This window comes from Hypanus sabinus, chromosome 16 (assembly GCF_030144855.1).
Source record: "Hypanus sabinus isolate sHypSab1 chromosome 16, sHypSab1.hap1, whole genome shotgun sequence".
Taxonomy (NCBI): domain Eukaryota; kingdom Metazoa; phylum Chordata; class Chondrichthyes; order Myliobatiformes; family Dasyatidae; genus Hypanus; species Hypanus sabinus.
In genome coordinates, this window is record NC_082721.1 from 61,211,041 (window position 1) to 61,232,207 (window position 21,167).

General features: G+C 39.8%; 1 protein-coding gene across 3 annotated transcripts in view; it reads left to right on the forward strand.

Moving 5' to 3' along the window:
• LOC132406356 (zinc finger SWIM domain-containing protein 5-like) overlaps positions 1-21,167 on the forward strand; it is a 103,138-nt gene that overhangs the window by 49,644 nt on the left and 32,327 nt on the right. For all 3 annotated transcript variants that reach the window (XM_059991907.1, XM_059991908.1, XM_059991909.1), the window contains 3 exons: positions 8,046-8,402; positions 12,096-12,244; positions 14,222-14,372. In XM_059991907.1, the coding sequence (XP_059847890.1) occupies positions 8,046-8,402; positions 12,096-12,244; positions 14,222-14,372 (657 nt within the window). The remainder of the gene's footprint in view (positions 1-8,045; positions 8,403-12,095; positions 12,245-14,221; positions 14,373-21,167) is intronic.

The window sequence follows — 21,167 nt, forward strand, 5'->3', positions numbered from 1 at the left end:
TTCTGGAAGCCCAGGATGCCGACTTCCCACAAAGAAGGATCCATATGCTGGACTAAGTGTGTTAATGTAGGAGGGGACTATGTTGAAAGTAAATGTGCTAGGTTTTCTAAAATTGACTCCTTCTACCTTAGGCCATGATCTTATCAATCACCCATTGTATGTTGGTGCTGGAAGCATGGCGGTGCTTGTGGGCTGCCCCAACACAAACCCTGCTGATTGATTTGACACAAATGATTTCTTATTTCACTTTTTTGATGTACATGTAACTAGTAAAGATAATCTTTCTAAAGATCTTTATGTATCTAGACCCTTTTTTCACAGGACTGATTATTTAACAAAGGCAAATGACTACATTTGTTGAAAAGGTGTATTTAGGTTCCTTTGAAGGCCTAGATTGTCTTCCTTTCTTTTCACCATCTACACCTTGGACTTCAACTACTGCACAGAGTCTTGCCATCTTCAGAAGTTTTCTGATGACTCTGTCATAGTTGGATGCATCGGCAAGGGAGACGAGGCAGAGTACAGGGCTACGGTGGGAAACTTTGTGACACGGTGACCCCTGTTTCCATCCAAGGGCTCAGTGGAGGATTACAAATACCTGGGGATACGAATTGACAATAAACTGGACTGGTCAAAGAACACTCAGGCTGTCGACAAGAAGGGTCAGAGCCGTCTCTACTTCCTGAGGAGATTGAGGTCATTTAACATCTGCCGGACGATGCTGAGGATGTTCTATGAGTCTGTGGTGGCCCGCGCTATCATGTTTGCTGTTTGGTGCTGGGGCAGCAGGCTGAGGGTAGCGGACACCCACAGAATCAACAAACTCATTCGTAAGGCCAGTGATGTTGTTGGGGGTGGAACTGGACTCTCTGATGAAAAGAGGATGCTGTCCAAGTTGCATGCCATCTTGGACAATGACTCCCATCCACTCCAAAATGTACCGGTTAGGTACAGGAGTACATTCAGCTAGAGACTCATTCCACTGAGATGCAACACTGAGTGTCATAAGAAGTCATTCCAGCCTGTGGTCATCAAACTTTACAACTCCTCCTTTGGAGTGTCAGACACCCTGAGCCAATAGACTGGTCCTGGACTTATTTCCACTCGGAATAATTTACTTATTATTTAATTATTTATGGCTTTATATTGCTATATTTCTACACTATTCTTGGTGTGACTGTAACAAAACCCAATTTCCCTCGTGATAAATAAAGTATGTCTGTCTGTCTGTAGATTGTCAAGATGGGGCTGTTTAGGAAGGTAATTGGAACTATTAGCTACCACTAATGAATTGGTGAGACAGAGGAATGAACAAAGTCAACACTGGATGTTTCACTGTGCAATTGGCTCCTGCTGCCCTGACAACACTAGGCGAGTTGTCCAAGAATAAAAGCTCGTGAGCTAGCGATGCATTTAAGCCCATTTGTCAAAATTTTCTTCACTCCTTCTTGAGTTGTATTGTACTCTTGACAAATGTTTACATGTTTATAAGCTGGGATGCTACTTTAGCTCATTACTGCCTTCAGTTCTAATTTGACATGAGAGCAAGCATGGACTCAACAGGCATCTGCCTGAAGCCGTGGGTGCCTTTGAGGCTTCATTCTATGTAATGCCCCATAAGTTTCTTGTATATGTGTATGCCCTTTGTGCCCATTTATCGTGTTGATTTGTCTGTTTGGTTTTGGAAATGCAGCCTACTGTTTACATTTGAACCTGAATCGTTCAGACTCATGCCTTAAACATAGCCCTGGATCAATATTGCAAATTAGCGAGTGAACTGAGATGGTGGGCTGCAGAGGCAATTTCTGAACTTGCCAGAAATTGGTTGAACGATAATGGTTTCAGGAGTTAGTTATTTATCCATCTCTGCTCAGTGACCATTTCCTAAAAAAATATTATTCCCAGGCATTATTAGGCGATGTTGGATGCAGAATAATGTCAGTACACAACTGATTTGAAAGCTTTTGTCTGTTCGTACCTACTGTATTTCCACATGATGTCACTGTTTCACCAGGCCTCCTTGTGTGCACATGCTGACAGCATAAATGTACAGGTCCCCCCCCCACCCCCTTTACAAAGGCAGAGCATTCCTATGAAACCTCTCAAGCTGAAATGGCGTAAAGCGAAGAACCGTTAATTTATGTGGGGGGAAATTTTGTAAAAGCGAAAATCCTCTTTGTAATGCGAAAACAGGTTACTAATGTAGGTCTTTTGTAAAAGCGAAGTGGTGTAAAACGAACATTTGTAAAGCGGAGGGACCCGTACCTTGCTTGTGCACACTTGCCAGAGCAGAAAACCGAATACTGTACATTGAACTTTTTCTCCCCCTGAAAATATTGAACTTCGTTGTCTTAAAGTGACTTGATTCAGCAGTAGATGTATTTTAAATGTACAAAATGCTCCTTTTTAAATTTGCAATCTTCGTTTCTGATCTGTTTGACTTTCCCTACTTATCCCACCCACCTCCACCCCCAACTAGCTTTCGCTTCAGCTGTGAACAGTCACCGTGCTCCCAATAAATTAACTGAGTTTCTATTGTACTGTTCAGCACTTTTTATAATGCTGTTTATTTTGTAAATACATGCAGGCATTGTGTGTAGTATATATGCACATTTTAATCAATTCTTTTACCTCCAACTTAATTTTTTGTTCTTTAATTGTTGAATGTTTTTGCATGTCACGCCTTGATCAACACACCACAACAAAATCCTTGTACATGTCCCTATACTACACCAATTCTAAAAAGCTCTGTTTGAGGAGATAAGTCTTTGAAGAAGACATGCATATTGGAAAAGGCCAAAGCCATTGTGTAGCATTTTTAAACTCATAAACTCAGAACCAAATAAAATAGTTGACATTGCAAAAAAAATCTAGCTGAAGTTCAAATTTAATCTTTGTTCTGCAGCAGTGCAAATTTGTGCAAGTTCAAATACTTAGAATGTTGACTGGAAATGTTTACACTAAAGTGCTCTCACTTCATCACCTCATTCCTTAGCACTTTACAACTTGGTGTTGATGTCTGAATTCTGCCCTTGGCTGAGTACAAGTTCTTTAACCTCCTTGAGTTGGAAGGTCATGGGTTTAAGGCCCACTCCAGAGACTTGAGCACAGAGTCTAGACTGGTACTCAGTATCAAGGGTGAACTACACAATTGGATGGAAGAATTATTAAACAGTTGGCTTCTTTTAAATTTGAGTAAACAAGATATTCTGCGGATGCTGGAAATCCAGAGCAGCATGCGTACAGTGCTGGAGGAACTCACAGATCAGGCACATCTGTGGAAAGGAATAAATGTCAATACTTTGAGCTGAGACCCTTCATCAGACAGATCCTTCATAAGTTTGAGTGGTCTCCCAAAACAGGAGTTCTCCCAGTATCTTGGCTAACATTAATTGAACCAACTCTTTACTCTGTTATTCTCATTGTGCAAGCAAACTCCTTCCCTGTCCTTGCCTACATTGAGCTTCATTTCAGTTATTAAATTTCATTGTTATAATAAGTTTGTAAGCCAAGGGAACAGTTTGCAGGTAATTTTTTTCAGGCTGCCTTTTGGAGGGTGGTGGAAGTTGCCCAAGGGAGAACAGTATTTATTTTTTAAAATCTAATTGTTTAGATTAAGTCTTGTTAAAATAATTGCAAGTAAACAGAGGCATTGTAAAACTGTTTACAATTGGTGAGATAAAAGAACATTTAGCTAAATGTACTTCATGAAGTACTAATACTAATGTATGAAGGTCAGTAACTCATTCAGATGACTATTTACTCTAGTTGAAACTGTGCCACAGAGTAAATACCCAATTTACACTACCTCACTATTTCTGCACTAATTTAATATACATTTCTTTCTTGCAATGTATTACTGCTGTGAAACAACACATTTCACAACATATGTCAGAGATATTAAACCAGATTTTCATTTGAGGGTTAGATGCTGACAAGGGCTCAAGTCCAGTGACAGATGGTTGGAGGCAGCCACACATGAACTGCAGTGTATCACAGACTTCAACACTGCAAAGAAAAGATGAACCGTAGTTCCCTCTGGGATAAATGCCCTCAGCACAGTCCAATCCTTTGCTGTGTTGTCAGCAAGTTCAGCATAACCTATTTGAAAGTCCTCACACAAGAGGGTATGGGTAAAGTGGAACTACATGTTCTTAGTTTGGTGTAAACTTCCACCAAAGTTTTTTGTGGGCACTCTGATGAAGAGAAAGCTGAACTGAAAAGTTAGATCATGTGGCATCCAGGTCAGATTGAAGACCTGTGACCAGTGGTGTGCTGCAAAGATCAGCACTGGGCCCACTGTGTTCCTATATATTGTATTTGGAGGCATAGCACAGTAACAGGCCCTTCAGATCCGATAAGGCCATGCCACCTAATAACACCCATGTGACCAATTAGCCTAATAACCCATACGTCTTTGGAAAATGGATCAGCTAGAGGAAGCACATGATCACAGGGAGAACACACAAGCTTCTAACAGACTGTGACGGAATTGAACTTGGGTTGCTGGCGATGTAATAGCGTTATACCAAGCTCTATGCTTCTATGCCACTACAGTTGTGATAAGAATGTATTAGCATGGTTCGTAAGCTCGTGGATGGCACCAAAGTCGGTGGAATGGACAATTGGACTACAACAGAATCTAGATCAAGTAGGAAAATAGGCCATGAAATGACAAATGGATTTAAGGTGGACAAGTGCAGAATGTTGCTTTTTGAAGCTTAACCAGCCAGGACATAAACGAATAAGAGTCTTGGAGTGTTGTCGAAGAAACGTGTACAAGTACATAATTCCCTTAAAGTGGAGACTGTAGTTGACCAGCTAGTGAAGCCTTTTGGCATATTTGCCTTCAACAGTTGGCCATTGAATACAAGAGTTGGGACTTTGCCTGTATCTGTACAAGATGTTGGTGAGACAACACTTGGCGCATTCTGTGCCTCGCCTTAGGAAGAATGTTCCCGAGCTGGAAAAGGTACAAAGGAATGTAGCTGGGATAAGAGGGTTTGAATTATGAGAGGCTGGAAAGCTGGGACTTTTCTTTTAATAATCTAGAATTTGGATGCTGAGGGGTGACTTTGCAGAAGTAGATAAAATTAGAGGAGCATAGATAAGATGGGTGTCAGTCTTTTTCTCCACGACAGGGGAGTCTAAATCTGTAGGGCTCTGAGGTTTAAGGAGAGAGGGGCAAGATTTAAAGGGATTGTCAAGGGGCAAGTTTTCACATAGGCTGGCAGGTATGTGGAATGAATTTTTTTTATTAAATAAAATATACTTTATTCAAAAATAAAATTATGTACAATAAACCATTCAATGACTCTCAATCTTTTACAAATGTTTTCATTACGGTCTTTACATTTCCACATTTTTAGCCACCCAGGTGGCACTCTGTTATTTCATATTTACATACCCTTGTTGAGGGGTATATACCCTGCCCCTTACCCCTATATTCTGTAATTGGATGAACTGCTACAAGAGCTATTTATATTTAACACTTAAAAGACGTTGGATGATACTTGAGTTGGAAACGTTTAGATGAGACAAACTGATTACTGGGAGTAGCTGGGTAGTAAACTTCTGGGCATTTTGAGCTGTAGGTCCAGTTTTCATGTTGTATGACTGACTTTGAGCGGGAGTGAAATTCACAGTGCAATGTGTGAGAGATGAGATGGTGGTATGTGTACCCTGTGCCTAAATTCACATGATAAGAAATCCCTTGAACAATGAGTTGTTGATTGAAGGAGAACAATTGGTCAGGTGTTAATTTGAATTTCCATAGTAATCCATTGTTGCAGACAACTGTGCAAAGTAACAGGAGTTTTGACTTCCTTTATGAATTTGATTGGAACAGCTGAGACCAAGGAACATGCCATATTTTTTTTAAAAAGCTGAATGCTTGTTTCTCTGTATCGCAGTGAAAGACAAAAGCCACAATTGATGGCTTTGTTTATTTTCCAAAAATATACATAAAGTTAGTGTTGTGTTGAAATGTAATAGCTCAATTTGTATGTGGGCAGAGTTGCGCATGTTTATCTATAATTCAGTATGCTGGCAACTGCGGAGGGGATAGAATATTGCATTGTACCTTTTTGCCTTTGGACAGACTGGGACAGCTGATTGATTGCTCCCCAGGGGTAGTGTAATTCCTGCCTCTTCCTCCTCTCCACCGCAGTCTGTGCAACTCAATAGACATCCAGTAAACTAAAGACCAGTGTCATCTGTCTGCCATCTATTCATTTATTAAAACTAATTAAGGAAAAATGAGCTTCCAGCAGAGCCTGGGGATGGGTCTGTTCCTCCTGGGGAATTAGGCTGATGGAGGTGCGATATGGTACTGTGAGCTCGGCAGCTGACATCATCAATTACCACCTCAACAAGGAAAGCATTTGTGAATGTGACTTTACTCTTTCTTTCTTTCCTTGCTCTTGGAACAAGCTACTATTGTGATTTACAGGGGATAGCAGTTTCATCACTAACATTCTTATTTTTAAGGCTGTTCGTAACACTTGATAACTAGACTGCATTTGGCCATCAATTGTAATACCACCTAGTTTACTTACCAAGACAATGGTGAATGGTAGGATTGATGTTGACAAATGTTTTAGTCCATTTTATAAGAATGTTTCTAGAAAAAATCTTCATGTGAGTTATTGTTTTGTCACCCTCTTTTTAAAAAAAAATATTAAAAGTTGCTAAGATTCTATTAATTACAAGATTTTATTAAGCTTGGAACAAGTCTAGTGGCATTTCACTTGAATGTATATTCCTAATTTTGAGATTGGGTTGAGTATTGCTTGTGGTTGTGTTTTTCAACTGTGTATCTGGGAGTCATTTCAAACTAAGCTGAAGCAAACCAACCCATTTTGAAATTTCTATTTTTAATTCTTGCTGGTTACTGAACCAAGCTTCATTTACACTCTGGACTTCTAAATCCTAGTGGATCCCAGCTCAGTAATTTACTTGTAACTTGCTGCTGCATGGTTTTAACATTAAATCCACTTTGCTGGCCTGTGTAATTGAGTTTTTTGATGCAACACAATGGGTACCCAAACAAAAAAAAATATCATTCATCAGTCTACTGTGAGTAAATTAACATTCCAGGAAGGTGGATCTGAACTGAAACCCCTTTTAAACAATATTTACTTTTTTAATCATTCTGGTGTACTTTGAGAATTTGGGTTGTTAGCTTTTGATGATTTTGAGGTCTGGTTTAGCCCAGCCAGAAAACTTTTAGTTTTGTGGCTATGCTGTTCTTTAATTCATTGCATTGGCAGCTTTTAAATTCTGAATCTGGGAAACCAGTGTCTGAGACTCCCTGAATTTATGATACCAGTCTTGTCCTCCTGGCATGGCTTCAGGGTTTTTTCAAACTCTACTTTGTGCCCAAGTCTTTTGGAACCAGGGAACACCATGCAATGTGGCCCTGCTCTTGAATGCTGGTCACCCAGAATCTAAATTAAAATGGAACTATTATAAAAGTGACAAAATGCCCAAACTGTGGACACTTTTTCATACTATGTTCTCATGAGATTACTCCAGAATCTTTTCTCCAAGTTGTGAAAGAAGGGGGACTTTCTCATTGGACTTGTCTGGATACAAGCCCAAACCTCACTTCATCTGTGTGCTTGGCAGACTGTTTGACTACAAGCGGCCAGGGAGACATGACAATCTAGCCAAGATTCTTGTATCTTATTTGCATGTGCATTTACTAAAGTTGTTGTTGGATAATGATCAGGATTTTTGCTTCCTCTGTACCCCAGTTGCTGACCTCAGTTTCAGATCTTGAGACACTACATGTGGAAAGAAGTTGGTGCAGTATAACAGTTAATAGTCAGTAGTGTTCACTTTTCAATGTGACATAACCACACCTTATTATGAAGTAATATTACCACAAATAAATTGTTTTGTGTGCAAGTTATATATACTGTGTTGTGCACCTTTGACTAGAGGAATGTTGTTTCATTTGGTATGCATGTATATTATAGAATGACAATAAACTTGCATTTCAACTTGATTTGAAGTCTATCAAATGTCTGGTTTTCTTGCAGGGTTTCATTTGAGTGGAACTGTGACAGAACTGGCCAGCCAGGGTGAGCCTGAGAAAATATACAAAGTTGCCATCAGCTTTGACCGTTGTAAAATTACCTCTGTGACATGCGGGTGTGGTAACAAGGACATCTTCTACTGTGGCCATGTAGTGGCACTCTCCCTCTACCGTATCCGGAAAGCTCAGCAGGTGGAACTGCGCCTCCCCATTTCTGAAACTTTATCACAAATGAATCGGGATCAACTACAGAAATTTGTGCAGTATCTTATCACAGCCCATCACACGGAGGTTCTTCCCACCGCTCAGAAACTAGCCGACGAAATTCTATCTTCATGTTCTGAAATTAATCAAGTTCATGGTAAGGATCTTAGTATTTTGTGGATGTTCGTTTTATCACTTAACCCTATACTAGTTCTATATTTACATTTCAGAACTTGTATAATTATGTTCTCTCTTTTATAAAAAACTCCGCAATTTGATTACCCTTGGCTGTTAAACCTCTTTATTGTGTTTCACAGTAGCTCCTTGTCATTCTATGTAGCTTCCTGCTTTTTGTTCTTTCCAGGTGTTTCTAAGTCAGTCTCCACTCTTCCAGATGAGGGCTTTAATTTTAGAGTGGGGAAGACTGGCTTTATTTTTCTTGTTTCATGTCTGTAATTGAGTGAGATCGGGTACGCTCAGTGGCCACTTTATTAGATACACTTGTACATCTCGTTAAAACAAACGTCTAACCAGGCAATCATGAGGCAGCAAAAGTGTGTAAAAGTAAAGTCACTTTTATTGTCATTTCGACCATAACTGCTATGTACAGTACATAGTAAAAATGAGACAACGTTTTTCAGGACCATGGTGTTACATGACTGTACAAAAATTAGACTGAACTGCGTATTAAAAACAACCCAACAACAGAGGAGAAAAAAACAAATACACTAGACTACAGACCTACCCAGGACTGCATAAAGTGCACAAAACTTTCTGACATGGTCAAGCGGTTCATTTGTTGGTCAGAACAAACTTCAAAATGGAGGAGAAATGTGATCCAAGTGACTTTGGTGCCAGACGGGGTGGTTTGAATATCTCAGAAACTGCTGATCTCCTGGGGTTTTCACACACATTTGCTAGAGTTTACAGAGAATGGTGTGAACAGTAAAAACAAATCCATTGAGCTCCAGTTTTGTTTGTGAAATGTCTTTTTAATGAGGGGGGTCAAATGAGAATGGGCAGACTGTTTCAAGCTGACAAGGAGACAGTAACTCAAGTAGCCACACATTATAACAGTGGTGTGCGGAAGAGTATCTCTGAATGCACAACATGTCAAACCTTCAAGTGGATGGGCTACAGTCACAGGAAACCTCGAACATGCATCAGTGGTCACTTTAGATACAGGAGGTACCTGGAAAAAATTTTTTGAGTGTTCCCATCAGACTTTAACACCCACCTTTTAAGTTACCAGGACCAGTTTAATGTCTTCCTGGTGACTTGGCTTTCAGGACAAGTCAGCCTGGATTTGTTTGTGTAGAATGTCCTTTTTTGTTTGATTAACTCAGCAAAGCTGCCTACTGCGTGCAAACTATTCCTTACATAGCAATCTACTTTCCATGCAGTCCTCCTTTGACCATGATCTGCTAGCTAAATCTTCAGTTAGTCTCAAAGAGAAAATGATACTGAAAAGGTTTCAATTTTTTATGCAAAAGTATATTGATGACCACTTAGACTGCTGATCACAGAATTGAAAATGGTTCACTCCATTTTATTGGCAATATCTTGTCATTACACCCTAAGACAGAGCAGAATTAGGCCATTCGGCTGATCGAGTGTACTTTTCCATTCCATGGCTGATTATTAACTCTATCAACCTCATTCTCCTACTTTTGCAACTTTTGACACCCTTGAGAAGTTTAAATATACCCAATGACTTGTCCTTCACTTCCAGCAGTAGCAATGAATTCCACAGACTGCTGACCAGAAAGTACTGTTTAAAATGCTTTGGTTGCCTTTAAGGCAGCTTCTAAGCAAAACATGGTTCACTCCTAAGTTTTGTGCTGAAGCTTGCTGAATGGAGTGAGATTGAGTCTATTCAGCTGACCTTTCTAGTACAGAGGTACAAGACCAGTTATAGTTCTGTGGAATCTTCTACCAAAGGACACTCTTAGTAGCTATTTTGTTACTCAAATTTTAAATGAGAGTGATTCCTGAAATTGTGAAGGACAATGATAATCATCTGAGTACAAATGTTAAGACCCTTTGCCATTTCATGTTGGTGTAGTTTTGACCCTTTGGTTAGTGAACTTCCTAACTTCCATAGTTCAAAGTAAGCTTATTATCAAAGTACGTAAATGTCACTGTATACTTCCCTGAGATTCATTTTCTTGCGGCATTTACAGTAGAACAAAAGAATACCATAGAATGATACAGTGAAGCAGAAAGACTGATGAGGAAACAATGTGCAAAAGAAGACAAATTTTGCAAATGTAAAAGTAATACAAAAACCAATAACTAATACTGAGAACAAGAATTGTAGAGTCCTTTAAAGTTTGCCCATACATTGTGGAATCAGTTCAATGTTGAAGTGAGTGAAGTGAAGGAGCTTGATGGTCAAAGTATAATAAATGTTACTGACTAAAGAGTGAAACAAGTGATTCTGATGCAGGATAGATGCAATGATTTTATTTCTAGAGGGCAGGTGGTTGCAGTGGTTGGGGGTTGGTAATGACTCCGTCATTATACATGTCATCAAAATATTTTCTAGGGCCACTACTTCAAATTAAAAAAAGCTATTTTAATTTATATACATGTTGCTTGGTACTGCCAATCAGCTTTTCAAGCCTTGGATTGTACTGATATTAATTTTTTTCTGTTTTGTACTGGGTCAATTTCAAATGACCGTTTTGTTTCTTGCATTGTATGCACATGGAGCAGAGATGTACTCCATTGTAGAAGACATCTTTAGTAGTTTTGGTTGTTAACCATATTCTACTATGCATGCTCTAATGAAGTACTGAATAATTATTGGGAGTGACAATTGTGGTCTTAGTTTTCTCTTTGGGTTAAAAGTGCAGTGATCTATTACATTGCCACAACTTACCATTTCTACTTATTTCAAATTCAGATTTACATAAAATGAAATGTGCCATTTTTGTTAACAACCAACACACCTAAAGATTTTTGCAAGTGTTGCAACACATTCTGGCACTAACTTAATGTGCCCATAATGGTTGGCAGAATAATACAGAACACAAGCAACAAAACAGCAGTAAAGCCACACACGTGCACACACATGGGCAGCTCTCCAGCTCAGAGACTTATTGTTCTGTACTTGACATTCTTCAAATGACTTTGATTATTGAAAGAATATAGAGAAGCATAAACACTGTTTATGACAATTTTACTCTTCAACTTGGGCTATAGGTGAGTTTCAAAGTTTCTCTTAAACTTAAACAATTTGATCTTTTATTTGCTAGAAGCTGCAAAAGTTCTCTTGCAGATAAGACTTGTAAGAACTTTGGGAGCACTCCATAGAAGCACGAGGTGACAACAGCATTTGTTACACAGATGTACAAAATCTTTAAACAAATTTGCTTCATTATAAAAATTCCCCAAGTCCTAATTAATCTTGTATTTTGCATTCATTAGCAATGAATATGAACCCCATGTTAATTATTTTTGCAAAACTGGCACTGAGTTGGGTTATCAATTTTCATTTTGGCCTGCAGCCCTTGGAAAAGGAGCTCAAAGTCATAATTCTAGCCTCAGCCTTACAATTCATTATGGGTGCTGGGTCAAGCAATGTAATAGTTCTTATTAGTTGCAGGTTTCTTCTGCAGCACCTTCGATTATAGTGCAATTGCATGGCCTAACTTTGCTCTGAAGAGAAGTGTGGTTCACTGCCAGCTTGAATTGATGTAAAATAATTGATACAAGTCTTATTATCCCTGTATAGTACTCTTTCTGCCCCATGAATTCCACCTGTGTTTGGTATCTCTCTCTCTCTCTCTCCGCCCCCACAAAGAATCCCAAATAAAGTATCTGAAGTTCGTTCTTTGAATTTCAGGTGCTCCTGATCCCACAGCAGGTGCAAGCATAGACGATGAAAACTGCTGGCATCTTGATGAAGAGCAGGTACAGGAGCAGGTGAAAGTGCTGTTATCAATCAGTGGTTACTATGGAGCTAGCAAGCAACTCCATTCCATGTTTGCTAAGGTAAGAACTTTTACCAAATGCTTGTCCTTCAGTTGTGGAAGAACAGAACTTAATGAATATTTTAACTTCAACAGCTCATGACGGTATCTGTAGGGGATATAATTAGTTTTGTTTAGTAGTATAGTTCACCGCCCCTCCCCCCCCGCCCCGTGCTCCAGCCCCACAATGCTTCCAAGCCATTTGTTGTGTCCAGATCTGTGGTATCACTTCCATTTCAGTATTGATAAGTCTCATTGTATGTACAGCTTTGTTCCTGGCCTTGCCCTAGCCATTTCTCAGAAATGGGAATAGTTTGGAATGTTTAGAAGATAAGGAAATAGTTCTGGTGGTGCTTTTGTAGTGTTGGCTGGAATATAAAAGGCTATATTTTGATTTTCTAATTTGCATTAATGTTATTCCACTAGGCTATTTTGTTTTGTTTATTTTGTAATTCATTTGTTTTCATTTGCAATTATTTTGCCCCTTCATTTGTTTATGAAGGCATCATACTCTGCATAGTCCCTCATGCATTTACAAGCCTCTAGGGTCTTCACTGTTAGCATTTTTGATAATAGGCAATGAATGACAAGCCCTCTGACTAATTCAGCCAGTGCAGATCATCAACATGGTGTCTTCATTAGGAATTTGAGTGGGATTCTTCTCTCTGAAACTCTTCCTAACATCAGCTTATTCAACCAATAGGGCTCTTAATTGGATTTATCAGCTTCTACATTAGGTTTGTAAGGATGCTGCATACAGTCGGTCAACAATCAGAACAATTTTAATGGAGCATGTAAAAGGCCCTGCCCCTATCAAAGCTACAATTATTTCTAAGCAACACAATGGTTTAATTATTGAAGTACGTACGTTTAAGTGTTTTATATGCATAGAAAGGTAAAATATATACTAAATACTAAGACAAACAACTGACTAACTGACACTAAATAATAGCGGATGTACCTGTTCCGACTTCAAATCCGACTTAAAAACCAACTCAGGAACGGAACTCGTTCATAACCCGGGGACTGCCTATAGTTTAAAATCATCTCTCGATTGCTTATGATACCTAAAACAATGTAGATGCTATGTAAATAGTTGTTATACTCTATTGTTTATGGAATAATGACAAGAAAAAAGTCTGTTCATGTTCAAACAACGAGTGCTGGACAGAGAACTTCCAGGTTTTCCCAATTCGCAGTTGGTTAAATCTGCGCATACAGAACCCGCGGATAAGGGGGGATTAAAAGACTATCTTTTAATTTATCCCTGTGCAATCTATTGATTTAATAGCAAATGGTTAATTGCTTACCAGGCAACATCAAGGGGAAAGAAGCCTGAATAAGTTAGTGTCAAGAGGGGAAGGAGTACAAGATGGCAAGTGTAGGTGAAAACTTTCCACTCCCATTCTGGTATACCTGTCCATGGCCTTCTCTACTGCCACAAGGAAGCCACACTCAGGTTGGAGGAGCAAGCTCCTATTCCATCTGGGTTGACTCCAACCTAATGGCATGAATGTCAATTACTCCAATTTCCAATAATATCTCTCTCCTTTACCTTTTTCCATTCCTTATTTTTGGTTCCCCCATCACCTCCCTCTGATGCCCCTCCTTCCCTATCTTCCATAGTCCACTGTCTCACTCAATAGAACAAAAGGTAAGGGCTGAAGGAGCTGATCTTCTCCCAGCTTCTCATTTCAAACCACCCCCCACCCCCCCATTCACCCACCTTCTCCCTCATCTGGTTTCACCTATCACTTGGCAACTTGTACTCCTACCCCTCCCCCATCCTTTCCAGTCCTGATGAAGCATCTCAGCCCAAAATGAGGACTCTTCATTCCTCTTCATAGATGCTGCCTAACCTGAGTTACTCCAGTGTTTTGAGTGTTCACTTAGAATTACCAGTAGCTGCAGACCCTCTTGTGGTTAATTGTTTAAGCCTATTGTTTCTGAAGCTGTTTAAATTGATGTGGTTTCAAGAATTTCATTTATTGCATGACAGGTGCGGGAGATGCTCAGAATGCGGGATTCCAATGGAGCTCGGATGTTGACACTAATGACAGAGCAGTTCATGGAAGACCCACGCCTCTCGCTGTGGCGACAACAGGGGACAGGGATGACTGACAAATGCAGAGAGCTGTGGGATGAGTTAGGTAATGGCTGCTGCTTCGAACTTTGTAATAGGCATGCAGTTTCTTTCAGAAGCTCATTTTTGGTAATTGTTTGATTTTGGAGATTTTACACAATTACTTCTGCATATGTTGTTCAAGATTGTTTATTGTAATTTCCAGTACATCACTATGAAAGCTACTCCAGATCTGCAGCAGCATAAAAACACAATAAAAAGCACAAATATGAGTACATATAATAGCTATGTACATCATACATAGAGACGCTAAGTAGAGGAGTGTCTCTGCATATGGTGCTCTGGTCATGGCATGGTTGCTGCATAGCCTTCTCCCTGATGAGAGAGACTTGTGTTTTGAGGATGGATCTGTCTGAGAAGGATTACTTTTATTGGATTAACTGGAGCTGGCTGGAGATTATTTTGGGCACTGGATGTTCACATTGCTTTAAAATTGGCCAGTCAGTTAGCAAAGATTTTGTTTTTCCAATTAATCCTTTAACTTGGCCTGCTCTCTGCATTGGCTGAATAAGCATCAAATCTGTATGAAAATATTCACAGGTCTAACAGTGTTAATAGAAGAAAATGATTAATCTTTTAGATGGCCTTTAAGGTGATGCATCTTACCACCAGGAGTTTTGAATTGTTAGCAGGGTCGGAGATGGAAGTGGAAAACATTTTAGTTGGAAAACTTTATAGGTCAGTGGGAAATGTTTTCTCTATGACATAAATCCTACATGTGTAAAAGTCATCTATCATAGTGAAGTATTTTGGTGCGTCAGTGAATGACTATTGATGTGGTGATTTGTCATAAGACACCCGTTTCTCAAATTCCATGGGGATTTTTAGGTTTCCCTCTATCAACAATTTTAAGTTTGTAGTATCAGTCATGGAGGACATCTGAAAATACAGGAAGTGTGTACTTGGGTCTTGCATTAGGGTTGCACTGGGTCTTGAAGGAGTTTGACTCCACTTGTGTGTGAATGTAAAATTCAACCTGGTTACTTGGGGTTCGATTTCCCACTGCTGTCTGAAAGGAACCTGTATATACTCTTTGTGGCTGTGTGGCTTCTGTCTGGTTAGGGTTAATGAGTTGTGGGCATTCTGTTGGTGTCAGAAACATGGTAACCCTTGCACCATCCCCTTTTTTAAAAAAAAATGCAAAATGACACCTTTCACTGTTTTGATGCGCATGTGATAAATAAGACTAATATTTAAAAATCTTTATGCAATTGCATTAACTATAACGGTGTAAATATGATGAATTTGTTCATCAACATTGAATCTGAGGTTATTAATATTTCAGTTAAATGCCAGTTTCCAGTGGGAAAGCATCAATATTAAAACTGAGGCATCTTCAGTACCATAGAGTACGATGGTCCCATTGTTCTTTCACAAGTAAAATCAGGAAATGTTAGAAATAATTGGCAGGTTGGGAAGCAGTTACTTTAGGTTGAAGGGCTTCCATTAGAATGATTTTAAATTATTTTTGAACCTATTATTAGGTATTTTAGAAAGACAAGAATTTAAAATGCATATTAAATGATAAATTTTAATGCAAGTTGCTTGACAAAAAGAAACTTAAAAGCTAAAAGAATTGCAGGTTTTTAAAAAAAAAAATGCAGCCTGAGTGGTCTTGTATATTGCAGTCCTGTGCCAACTTTAGTGCCCATGCTCAGCTCCCTCTGCATTGCTGCCCAGTGTGACTTTAATATTAACAATGAGAGCATTTGCTGTCTCAGTATGTGATTTGCTATTTCAACACTTGTACCTTGGGCTGATCTGATGCCAGGACATGATGTTTTCTGCTGCCATCCATGTTTGATAAAGTCTAATTTTAAACTGCTTGGTTCTGATTCTTGAAGAGGGCAGAGTTTGTCATCAAAAAGTCAGTAATAATTAATATCTGTACCTGGCTGGAAGCCCAAGAAAGTTTATTTGTCATGTAACATTTAAGAAAAACTTGAACAGGTACATGGATGACAGGTGTATGGAGGGATATGGTCTGGGTACTGGTCAGTTTGACTGGGCAGAAAAATGGTTTGGCACAGCTAAGAAGGGCCAAAAGGCCTGTTTCTGTGCTGTAATATTCTATGGCTCTATGTACATCGGGAAAGCACTAGATCCTTTTTCAAGATAATGCTATTCGAGGACATTAGTGGTGATGGATAATTTCTTTATCTGTCAAATCCCATTTTCATAAGCTTTGCTTGCACTTTATTTATTTAAAGACAAAGCACAAAATAGCCCATTCCAGCCCTTTGAACTACAGTGACCCTCAACCCCTAACAACCCTGATTTAACCCTAACCTAATCACTGGACAATTTTTGCAATGACCAGTTAACTTGCCTTGTATGATGCGTCTTTGGATTAGGAGGAAACGGGAGGATCAACAGTTAGGGTGTATAGATTCCATAAGAGGATGCCAGAATTGAACTCTAAACTCCATCCCGAAATTTAATCATGCGTGAATCACTGTCGTTCCCTGTATACATTCCCTGAATCTGTCCTGTTTTGGTTGTTGAAGTGACTAAAGTTCAAAGTGCACTTATACTGCAAAACATACTTTGATAATGTAACCTTTAGATTTGTGTCTAAATGCAGCCAGAAAACAAAGAAACCCAAAAGAATCCATAAAAAAACAGTCAAACACTCAATGTGCGGGGTGGGGAAGGGGAGAGAAAAATCAGATGAGATGTTCTGTGCAGCAGGGCACAAAAATCACAGCCTGTGCCCCTCCCCACCCCCAAGATGCTGCTCCACCTGCTGAATTCTTCTAGTGGATTGCATTTTTTGTGGATTTGTAAGGTTTAGTTCCCTTGGTGCCAGGATTAAGGATGACATTCTTCAGCTTGAGGGAAAAGGACTGTAATTTGTATAGAAACCATCAAAATCAGAGGCTTTGGTGAAGGAATATGAAAAGTTGGGATACAAACTCTAAAAGCATAAGGGCACTGGTCTGGAGTCGTACCTGGGTCATGTGCAGATTTGCACAGGCCTGGTGAGATTTGAGATGAATGCCAAGATGACAGTGAGGAATGGATATCAGTTAATGGGATATAGGCATTGCTGACAGAAGCTGCTACTTTGGGATGGACCACCTTCAATAGGTTGGGTCCAGTGCCTTTGTGAACTGAAGAACTGGTGGTTGGTGATGCAGAAGGCGAGGAAACCATGTTCTGTTGAGGGGAATTTTATCGATTTAATTAGAAAAAATAAGGCAGTGTTAACTGGGGTAATGATGAACAGAGTATATTGGACTGGCAATATAAACCAGGCTATATGTCAACGAGTGTCATAGCAGAAAATATGATTTAAAAAATGTAGTATTAAAATCCCTTTAACTGAATGAGCACAACATTCATAATGAATGACTTGGTACCCTTTATGAAGTTTGTAGTTGCATGTGATCAAGGTTGGGTGTTATTCCAGCATACTTTTAGAGGTGAGCCGTATGAAAAGGAGATTGCATACCTCTGACTCAAATATTTGAACTGAGCTTACTCCCTTTACCCTGCTTTAGTGGCAGCAAGAAGGTGAGTGGGGTTTGACCCAGGTGTGATGAGATAAATGTCGAGCGTCTTCTGCTGTGTTTTCAACTCTCTTCCCTTCTTCACACCCCATGTGGGAATGCCATGCCTCTGATTTCCAGTTCTTCCTGCCAGCACAGGAGATTAGGAAACCAGATTTATTTTTGTTAGCCTGCTGGCAAGTTATTATGTTAGCTGCTCGTTTGGAGAGTGCGCAGCCTTAATTTCAAAGCGTTTATTTCAATCCTTGGTCCGTTAGAAATTCATTTCTAATCTTGTGCATTTTGTTTTGTGTGCATGTCCAGTGAATGTACTGTTCTTATTCAAAAGCTGGTGTTAATAGGAGGTCTGGGGGTCAGTTTAAAAACAAAAGTGGTGAGAGGACTCCTAATAATTTCCCTTCAAATCTTCCATGAAGTGTAAAGGCAAGAAAAATTCCAGCATTCCAAAGAGTTTTGAACAGGTACTGTACATACATGGACAGGAAATGTTTAGTGGATTTATGGGCCCAATACAACTAGGTCAGTTAGGCAAGTTAGTCTGTGTGGATAAGTTGGACTGAGGTTGGTTCGATGCCAAATGGCTCTGACTCAATCATGGATTACTTTCAAATGTATTAAGGGTTATGGATAACACAGATGCATTAAGTCTTATGGGATGCAAGAACAGGCTTATTGTGCCTTAGTAACACAAATGCTGGAGGAATTCAGCAGTCTATGCAGCACCTGTGGAAAAGAGCAAACAGTTGATATTTTGGGCTGAGAACCTTCTTCAGGATTGGGACTGAAAAGCAAAGGAAGGAGTCAGAGTAAGAAGGTGGAGGGTGGGGAGGAAGAAGTATAAGTGGCAGGTGATAAGTGGAACTGGGGGAGGGGATGAAGTAAAGAGCTGGGAAGTTTATTGGTAAGAGAAAAGGCTGGAGGAGGAAATCTGAAAGGAAAGGGGGAAATGGAAGAAAGAGAAGGAGGAGCATTGGAAGGAGGTGATGGGCAGTTAAGGAGGTAAGATGAGAAGGAGAAACAGGAATGGGAATAGTAAAGGGGCAAATACCGGAAGTTTGAGAAATCAGTGTTTATGCCATCAGGTTGGAGGCTACCCAGATGGAACACAGTGTTTCTTCTCCAAGTTCCCTTTATCTCTCTTACCAGTCAACTTTCCAGCTCTTCACCTCACCCCTCCCCTGGTTTCACCTATCACCTGCCATCTTGTACTATTTCCTCCCCTCCCTCCCTCCTTACTCTGACTTCTCCCCTTTTCCAGTCCTGAAGAAGGGCCTCAGCCTGAAATGTCAACTATTTATTATTTCTTTCCATAGACTCACCTGCTGAGTTCCTCCAGCATCTGTAAATTTTCTCATGGCTATGGTACCTTAGTGTGTAACCTACTTCCCATGTTCCTACAATGTGCCCTATCTCCAGCTTTGCACCTTTAAAGTGGAGGCAGCTGAGAAATCACTTTTAAAATGCTATGGCCCATTGATGAGTTATATTAACAATGAACTGAAGCTGCACTTAGTATTATTTGCATTCTTTCCCCATTGAGAATAAAATATAATGATGGAATTCATGTTAGTGATTTAATTGGCAAAGAAAATGGATTATTACAATTTCTAAGTTCGGTCAAAGTGGTGATGTGGGTGGGAAGGCAGTGAAAATTACATTCAACGATTTGGTAAGATTAAAATGTAAAGTAAGCTACCCGTCATTATTGAAGTACTGTAAGCGGCAAATATAGTTGTGTCATGCTCTTTAATAAGAAAAATATTTGTTGAAGATCAGGGCTTGTGTTAGAAGCCCACTGCACACTGGGCTCTCAATGGGGCATTTATTTTTGTAGTGACAGACACAATTTGAAGGTGATTGGAGAAGACTATTGGGGGGTGTCAGAGGTAAGTTCTTTATATTGAGTGGTGGGTGCATGGAATGCCCCAAGGATGATGGTGGAGGTAGATACATTGGGGGCATTTAAGAGACTCTTAGATTGGTACATGGGTGATAGAAAAATAAAGGGCAATTTGGGAAGGAAGGGTTAGATATTGATCTTGCATCAGCACAATGTAGTGTACAGAGATGCCTGTACTGTGCTGTAATGTTCTGACTGTATAATGCATTTTCTTGGTTTAAGGTCATTGTTCATGTATACTTGCACTTCTATGAATATTGTTCATCCTACACAAAGTACTTCTCAGAAAATACGAGATTGTTTTGTGACTTACCGTACACGGGTATAAAGAGGAGGAAATGATTCTTGCTACAGATCCAATGCAGCACAAAGATGAGGGAAAGAATGCAATAATTAAAATGTTATAAGTTAATCCATAAGATAGGTTATATACATTGATTGTATGTACAGCTTAATGACACTTTATGGACATAAGGAGACTGATGAGAAATAATAAAGTAGTGGTGGAGTCAGTGGATGGAGGTGTTGATCAGTCTTGATGCTTGGGGAAAGTAATTGGTTTTTCAGTTTGGTGGTCCTGGTGTGGATGCTATGTAGCCTCCTCCCTGATGGGAGTGGGATAAACAGTCCATGAGAAGGTGGTTGGGATCTGTCATGAAGTTACTGGCCCTTTTCTGATATCTTTTTGTAAATGTCCTTGGTGGTGGGTTGGTTGATGCCAGTGATGTTTTGGGCAGTTTTGATTACCCCTTGTAGAACCTTCCTGTCAGCACAGTGCATTTTCTGTACCAAGCAGTGATGCAGCTTGTCAGGATGCTCTCTACTGTTCACTTAGATGACGTGAGTATAGATTGGCAGAGTTCAGCTCTCTTCGGCCTCCTCAGAAAGCAGAGGTGCTGGTAAGCTCTCTTCACTGTGTAGAATGTGTTCTGGGGCAATGAGAGGTTATGTGTGATATGCACTCCAACTGCTGTGCCACCAATGTAAAGGCAGGTGTGAGTGATGCAAGTTAAGCCAATAACCATATTCTTTGTCTTGACATCAAGGAAGAGGTTATTTGCCTGCACTAGACCTTGAGCTCTCATCATTGTTGGTGATGAACCCCACCACTGTTACATCATCAGTTAACTTGACAATGTGATTGCTGAGGTGTTTAGCTATGCAGTTGTGTGTGAACAGAGAGTACAGCAATGGGCTCAGCACACAGCCCTGAGGGTGCACCCATGTTGATGGAAGGAAGAGCGGTTGGCCATTTTGACCACTGTCTGTTGGTTCAGAAGTCTTAACACCCAGTTGCACAGTGGTGTATTTAGATTGAGAATTGTGAGTTTATTCACAAAGGTCTGTGGGACAATTGAATGCTGAAATGAAATCCAGAAACAGTATTCTG